This window comes from Mchenga conophoros, linkage group LG3 (assembly GCF_057382185.1).
Source record: "Mchenga conophoros isolate Kocher_MC1m ecotype Shallow Benthic linkage group LG3, M_conophoros_male_GT1.1, whole genome shotgun sequence".
Lineage (NCBI taxonomy): Eukaryota > Metazoa > Chordata > Actinopteri > Cichliformes > Cichlidae > Mchenga > Mchenga conophoros.
Genome location: NC_140528.1, coordinates 62,712,365 through 62,720,920, shown reverse-complemented (window position 1 = coordinate 62,720,920; position 8,556 = coordinate 62,712,365). Strand labels below are relative to the sequence as shown.

The following is an 8,556-nucleotide window of genomic DNA, read 5'->3' as shown; positions in this document are numbered from 1 at the left end:
ACCTTTTTAGGCCCAGAGCCTGATACCCACGCTGTCGGTTCCCATACTTATTGGGGTGCGGTCACGTGTGCCACTTTTGACCAGGAAAGGAGCACCGGCCAGCAGGGTCTTCTGGTAGTGGGAGCACCACCTCCGCACAGGCACCTCGCACCAGTGGAGTCTGGTCTCTGCAGCCCCTAACTCTCTCTCTCCCCCCGCGAAAGCGAGACCTCTAAGTCTCAAGGAGGTTGTTTGGCCTCACGGCGTCATCTTCGTCGTTTCTATTGCTGATTATTTTTTTTATTACCAATAAGCTGAGGGGGACGCGTAAAGTCCTGACTGAGGCGGAACCATGACAGCTGTCGAAACCCAAATAACATACACCAACTCCTACACGATCCAACATGAAGACGCGTACATGACCCAGGAGGAGGACTGGGACAGGGATCTGCTGCTGGACCCCGCCTGGGAGAAGCAGCAGCGGAAGGTAGGTTTGGATAAAGCGGTTTCGAGTAGCGCTTGTACCGACGTGCGTAATTACGCACAGATCGAACCTCTTCGCTCGCATTCAAGTCAGTGAGCGGCGCTTTTTAAAAAAAAATGCTTTTAACACGTTAACAAGGCAGACTGAATTTAATTTGGGAGTCAGTGGTGTTGGTCTAATTGTGTGAAGTCTAATATGAAACTGCGCCTTCGCTGGCCTCACACCTGGCACTTCAGTCCTGCTTGAAGCTGTGTGGGCAGATATTTTAGGCTGTGGAACTTTCTCAGTGTTGTCTTTCAGTTACCCCTGATTGCCTTGCAGACTGTCTAAATATATTACCACCTCCCGGAGGTTTTTGTTTTCTTACTTTGCCTGCGTTTTTTACTTAACTTTTAAAGTACATGCGAGTTTATAGGGATATAAGGACATTAAGCCAACCTGGAGATAAGGATGCAAAGGATGGCGTAAAAGCAGAGGGGAAATACTCACAATAATTATACCATTTGTTAAGTTACATTAGACCAATATAAGTATGCCTTTTTTAATTATCTATACCACAACTTCCTGTTAAAACAGCCTGTTATGTTACTGAGGAATATTACATTTTATGACTTAAAAAGTAAAGCAACAACTCTTAAAGTATGTCTTTAATCTTATTTTTGAAACCCATACTGAACGAGAGTTGGGGCGGGGTGGGGTTAGGCCAACCTTTAAGGTCGCATGGAGAAAGAGCATGACAGGTGTGTTTAATGAGCTGCTGGAGCAAAAGTCAAGTGACACAGGTGATGTCTGGCACGGCACACTGGGACAAAAACAACACTGGCAAAGGTTAATGAGCTACACTTTTGTCTTTGAGGTGTTCACCTTGCACACAAATGACCCACTGCGATGTTTCAGTTCAGTGAACAGACTGAACTGATTTTCATGTTTGGTATTTTTGATCCTAAGGGTTTGTAATTGGTCGCCATGTTGGATGACCACAGCCTTCACCTACCAGGAAGCCCGGGCTGGAAATAGCCATCAGGAAGATTTCTGTTTCATATAATGAAAGAGAGCTACTAAAACATATTCAAATTAAACAGGAAGTTTCAGCTGTTTGCCGCACCTGACTCAAAGTCATTAGCCTTCTCTTCCTAGCTGGCATGTCAGAAATGCAAAGGGAGCAAGGATACATTCAGTTAACATGATTTCATAGAGATGTTAATCCTGTAAAACCAGAAATAATTACCAGCAAATTTTAAGCTCGATTTTTTTTTTTTTTATTGAATCTGGAAAAAAGAGTAAAAATAATTGTGCATATATGAGAGTTAAGTTGTATCATTTTTAGCTACATTTGGTTTTTTTGTATAATTTATTGCTCACAGCCTGTTAAACAAAGACATGTTTTAATATAGTCAAAAGAAACTCATAAAATGTGATACAGTTAATGTTATAAGGTTTCACTTTTTTTTTTAAAGGTTTTCTTGTGTTGCTGTACAGTTTGGCTCAAGAAAAGTAAAAGCTGAGACTTTGGCTTCAGCTAATGCAGAGACGGCACATGACTTTACTCTAAAGATGACACATTTGGACAAATGAGGTTTAAATCAGCAATAGAACCTTCAAAAAGTTCAACATAACTTCCAGCTGCTGTTTGTGTTCAGCTGAGCTGAAGAGAGCAAAAAGAAAAATCACCTTGGTGAAATATGTCTAATATTCTTTTTGAGTATTTCAGGAATCGCATGCTTCTATTCCCATCTCTGACAGTTATTGAAGTGTAGGGACCGTGCTTGCTTCCATATCCTGCTGTACTCAAAGACATAACCTAATCTAACCTGTAACCAGCACCTAATCTGGGTATAGATCAGTGAAACGGGCACATTTTACGGCATCAGCTGCAGTGAATCTGCAGAATTCTTCCGTCAATGAAAAATGTCTCCCAGAGCTGAAGCGCAGTGACAGGCTGAGAGACCTCAACAGATGGTAGCAGAGAGGAGAGAGAGAGATGGATGGCAAGGCTGTTAAGTATACACCCCGGGTTGGTTTCACAGACCCACAAATAAACGTCTTCCTAAAAATACTTCTTAACTTGCTTGGCTCCAACTTGCCCCCCTCCCCCGCTTACTTTCTCTTTATCGCTGTGTCTTTTCTTTGAAAACTTCCTTCGCCACCATTTTTGGAATATTTGCACATCTCTTGTGATTGTGCCTTTTTTAAACTGATTAAAAATGTTGCCTTTCTTACTTTGTCTCATGCGGACCACCAGCCTTTTACGCTCGGGGTCATAAAACAGGCCTTGAATAAACCTCTACAGCCCAGCGAGTCTTTAGTCTTCACCCCTCATCCTCCCCGGGGAGCCGGTCATGGTACTCCACTGCCGTCCTTGGCATGTAAAATCTAGCTTAAGGAGCTGATATCAGCCCATAAATATAGCCGGCGCTTCATTCTGCAGTGCCGAGAATATGAAAGGGAAGCCTCGAAGCACCTGTTGTCTCCTCTGTCCCTGAAATTTCAGTGGAAAAAGCCGCTCACCACTTGCTGCAGTAGTAAAATGTTTGTCAACACACAGTGATGCCGAATGTGATACCACACATTAGAAATGGTGTGTGTCTGAATTGTACATGCTGACACTGGTTTATATTTATCATAGAGCATGGCTCCTTCTTTGCTAACTAAGTGATTCATGACTTGATTTGGACAAGGCATTTGATTTAAGAGGAGCTGGCAAAAATTGTGTTAGATATTGCATCTAGGGGAAAGCTGTCGGAAGGAAATATGAGATATGAAAGGCCGGAGTGATGAGATCTGGCTGCATCTTATCTTGGCGAGCTTCTCTCCTCAAAGCAACTATAATCCTGGAAATAAGGAGGGCTGATCCAAGTGGATGGAGGAAACCGGTCCGGTTAGAGCCAGAAGTTCTTTTCGTGGGCTTTCGGAGCTTTATTGATGTCTGCCTCAAACAGATGACAGGCTGACAGGTCCAGCTCCACCGCATCTGCAAAAAGAAGTGATTGCTGTAGGCGCAATCAATATCTGTTTAAAGATTTACTCTCACTGCAGAGGGCTGCAGAAGACTGCGCTCACAAGAACACATGGAATGGCTTTTTATTTGAAAAGGCGATGCTTTCGTCCTCCTGTGCAGTAGATCCCTCTGTTGGCACGCAGCACTGAGCTAACTAGAAAGTAGAAACTATCATTATGCTAAAAAATAAATAAATGAATAAAGATTCAGTGCTATGACTTAAGTCATCTTCTGTTTCACATTGTTAAAGAGTTCAGCTGCTAATTCACTAAGTAAAGCTGCCTGGTGACGCTCATGTTGGCAGTAATCTAAAAATATCCATTACATGAGGTTATCAGCAGCCGTGTGCTTAGCTGACCTGTTAGCAATAAAAGCTCAGTATACGTACACACAGAAGAAATTAGACTGGGCAAGTTGAAAAGTATTTAAAAAGAATAATAATCATTTATTTTTCCCCGCACTGACACACTGTTGGTAATATAGGAGAGGTGGCTTAAACTGATACCTAGTTTTAGCCTAGCTTCCATGTGCCCACACAGAACTGTCTGTGCAGCCGTACTAAAGACGGATCGATATCTTAGGCGACTATAACATTCAGTATTAACCAATCACAGATAAGAGTGGTGCCAAGTCGAGCTGTGTCTTCTAGTTAAGTTGCTATTTTTTTACGATCAGTAGCTGGTAAGACTCCGTGATTTTTTTTTTCTCCCCTTTTCAGTATTTTCCCTCAACCCCTAACCAGTCTCAGCAGATGGCCCCGCCCCTCCCTGAGCCTGGCTCTGCTGGAGGTTGCTTCCTGTTAAAAGGGAGTTTTTCCTTCCCACTGTTGCCAAAGTGCTCACTCATCTTCTGATTGTTGGGTTTTCTCTATTATTGTAGAGTCTTTACCTTAGAGTATCAAGCCCCTTGAGGGAACTGCTGTGATCAAGTGCTACAGTAATACAATTGAATTGAATTACACTAACACACTATTTTAATCGAGATCTAATGAATGGGTGTTCGACGAAGTATCGGGGGAGGACAAGTTCTGCGTGATGAGGCCCAATCAGGAGTAAAATGCAGGTATCTGTGTCATCTCCACTCCAACACAACACATCATGTTCTTGTTCTGCAAACAGAAGCATAATTAGAAAAGGGGAAACAATCATATAGAAAAACCTTTTTCACAAATCCTGTTGGAAAACACACTAAATCTCTCAACATGTTAGAAAAAGAGAAATCTGCAAAAAATTTGGGCTAAATTTAATCAGTTCCCCCGTGCACATCGAGGCCTTTGTAAAAACGCAACAACAGCCTCTAGACATGTTTTAAAGTAGAATTCTATTATTAAGTGGAAGCCTCTCATAGTCTATCATATCATAGTGTTTGTTTATTTTCATTTTCTACAGCAGCACTGAGTTTGTCCAGTCATCTCACATTAAGTGATCTTCAACCTAATTCTAAGATCAGATCTTTATTTAACATCTTTGTTGTCATTGTTGCAGAATCAATGAGAAATTGTTTAGCAGCACAGATCTAAACTATATATTAATAACAATATAAAAATATACACTCTCACACAGACTTACAATATGGTGCAACATCATAATTATGATCTCTGCTTCTAAGATTTGCAGTGAAACATTTGTTTTCTCTCTGCTTTCCTGTTGCGTTACATTTTCTTTCACACGGTGCAAAATGAAGTGGTCCAAACAGCGTCCACCATCAGAGCCAACTGTTATGACGTTAGATTGAGTAATGTGATATTTACCCACTCAGCCTAATGTAAAGTCCTTCTGTGTGGGCCAGGAGAGATCTTAACAGGCTGAATAATCCAGTCTATTCTTGTCTAATCTCATTTTATTACATTTCAACGAGGGATCACCAGCGTGGCAGGCAGACCGGGTCGTTGATATCTCATACTTGATGCTCGGAGACGGCGCTAAAGCAGTGGACCTCCTCAGAGACGACGATTTGAAAAAGCATCATGCGGACATTTATGTTAAAAAATGAATCTCCAAAGATTAGCGACATTAATTATGCCTTAAATGTCAGCAATGCTGCAGCACGGCTCCACATAAAAGCTACTTATCAACTTTTCAATGCTTCACCAGCCTGGCTGCTGTCTGCTACCTCGATGCTCATCGTTAAACTCAACAATCACAGCATCATCGAAGCATTTGCATCATATATCATCAAGTGAGTTGATGAAAAAAGGTAACAGAATGGAGCAGAGAGTCTTTCTAGAGACTTCATCTGCTCCACTTTATAATAATTTGCATCTTTATTGCAGATCTGATTTGTAATTTGGCTCATCAGGCCCCCTTTACTCATCCCTGCTCACCGCCTGTGCTTCTCTACCTAATCCCAAGATGCATCTGAGAGAAGAGGCATCTTACGTTCCCCTCCCATAATTCACTCAGTCATGTGACATGTGAAGGAACAGTAACACCGCTAATGTGATCGCAGTGTGTTTTAATTTCCCAGACCTGTGGAGCTTGCACTTATTTAGGAGCTCAGAGGAGACGTTTTGGTGCTCGCAGCCAAAGAAAAATTGACAGGGATGCCATCTGAAACATAGTTGCTGCTTCTACAACACTTTATCACAATAAAGCCCTTTGTCGTATCTGTATTGATCACTAAATAAGACATTTCTTAAAACAAGAGAATTGCCCTGCAAACTTTGCAGAACTTTTTCAGTTTTACTCTTAAATTGTGTCCATGTATACCGTATCTGTTTTTGTGCACCTGTATGAGAGCTCAACGTAAGCGGAGAGGTGAGAGAGCCCGCAGTCAGATCAAATAGCAGTTGCTATTCCAGAAGTTGTGTCCATGTAGGGAGGCTTCTATAAACTGCTTTAGTGCAGGCGCAGGAGCCCGAGGAGGCAGTGGGAATGGCTGAGGACTGTATCTCTTATGTGTGTGTGTGCGTGTGTGTGTGTGGAGGGCTACTTCTTCATGGTGTTACACTGTATGCACTGCATGATTTGTGAGTTCTTGTAAGGAATGAAACAGTCTGACGGCAGAAAGTTGTTGCAGAGTCTTGTAACGGTAAAAGCAGATACATGATACGAGCATGGTGCAGCGTCGGAGTCAAAAGAAGAAACGGTGATTGATGAGCTGTGAGAGCCGCCATCTTGATCTAATCACAGCCTGTATGGAATAAAAGGGTTTAAAGTGGTAGATGAAAACTGCCGGAGTGACCACGGCGGTGCTGCCTTGCAGTTCTGTGCATCAAACTGAGCTAAAGCAGCACGCAGGTATGTTTGAGTTTCACACCTCCCAGTTTCAGCTGTTCGTACTCCTCAGGCTCATTCCTGGTGTTGAAAACGGAGAAAATGCTGCATGAGAGAAGACAACAGAAGCCCGCCAAGCGCCGTGCCCCTCGGTAACTAAACACACCTAGAGGACAGATGGCCAAACACCTGCAAAATGTCACCTCAGGTCCAGGCAGTGTGTATGCTATTGAGTTTTCATGTAGTAATGAGACGAATGAGACACCTGAACCTGTCTTTATAAAAAGTGAGCTAAGCTCATAATGTTAGGGCTGAGTGCTTGCTGCATGCACTGGATATTTATAGGCCGCAGAGGATGAGATGGTGAGTCTGTGCCTCATGATAGGACTGAGGTCACAGGGATATCATTATGTGCTTTATAATGGCTTTAAAAGCTGTATGCTATTCTGTGGAGGCAGCTCCAGTTTCAAATACCAAAAACCAAAGCAAAATAACAGAGTTATTTACTTAACTGACAGTCAGCTGTAAATGTATATATTTTACTTTATTAAAGGTTTTAAGACGAGCTTATGGGTCGAGTGTTGCACAGCAGCAGCCTCCAGGTTCTATATTCATGCAAAATGACTTACAGATGTTCCTATTAAAACGGCGTCTTTATTAATGTCTGTGAAGGTTCTCAGTCATCCAGGTCATCGTAGTCAAAGGAGCTTGCAAAGAAAAGCGTCTGGACTTCTTTAAGTTGCTTGAAGACGTTTCACCTCTCATCCGAGAAGCTTCTTCAGTTCTAAGGTCAAATGGTGGAGAGTCCCAGATATAAACCTACACAGCAAAATCTCCAGTGTTAAATTAACACTGGAGAGTGTCTATATGGGTCCACACCTCTGAGTGTTAAATACAACACTGTTGAGTGTTAAATTAACACTTTTGACAGTGTTATATGTTTAAAAGTAACCTAGTCAGTTTTGAAGATTAACAATGGCTAACACTGAGCAGTGCTGATTTTCTAACACTGGAAAATAACTCAAAATGTTAGAAATATTCCAGTGTTAGAAAATCAGCACTGCTCAGTGTTAGCCATTGTTAATCTTCAAAACTGACTAGGTTACTTTTAAACATATAACACTGTCAAAAGTGTTAATTTAACACTCAACAGTGTTGTATTTAACACTCAGAGGTGTGGACCCATATAGACACTCTCCAGTGTTAATTTAACACTGGAGATTTTGCTGTGTAGTGGGAGTTTCCCCCCACAGAGGGACAAAAGGACCCCCTGATGATCCTCTAATCACCTGAGACAAGGTGGGAAACTGGGCGTCCCAATCAGCCAGAGTTTCGGGTGTGTTCATTGTGAAACCTGGCCCCACCTTATCATGCGAATTCCTGAGGTCAGATGGCCCAGGATGTGAGTGGGCGTTAAGGCGTCTGGGAAGGGATCTCAAAACGGACTCTCCACCATTTGACCTTAGAACTGAAGAAGCTTCTCGGATGAGAGGTGAAACGTCTTCAAGCAACTTAAAGAAGTCCAGACGCTTTTCTTTGCAAGCTCCTTTGTCTTTATTAATGGTTAATGTCGAGAAGAGTTCTAGCAGGTCATATTTAAAAGAAATACCGAAAAGAAAATTAAATGGCAAGAAAACGTAATTTTTATTTGACTAATTTTACCCTCGTGTGTCCTTCCGAAACAGATGTGGGCTTTTTATCATCGGCCTGCTCCAATGATTGCTTATGTCTGAGCTCACCACATGGATGCAAACTGAGGAATGACGAAGCAGCCGTCATGTGTGCTCATTCTGGCTTTAGCTTCACAACCCGCAAATAACAAAATGAAACCAGAGTTGTGGGATCGCCTGACCCGAGGATTCAATAGCCTTTTTGTGGTT

At 42.2% G+C, this 8,556-nt stretch overlaps 1 protein-coding gene across 1 annotated transcript in view; it reads left to right on the top strand.

The window, feature by feature from the left end:
• Positions 1–69: 69 nt before the first annotated feature.
• actn3b (actinin alpha 3b) overlaps positions 70–8,556 on the top strand; it is a 37,342-nt gene continuing 28,855 nt past the window's right edge. The window contains exon 1 of the mRNA XM_085266162.1: positions 70–466. Within this exon, the coding sequence (XP_085122288.1) occupies positions 332–466 (135 nt within the window). The 5' untranslated portion in view covers positions 70–331. The remainder of the gene's footprint in view (positions 467–8,556) is intronic.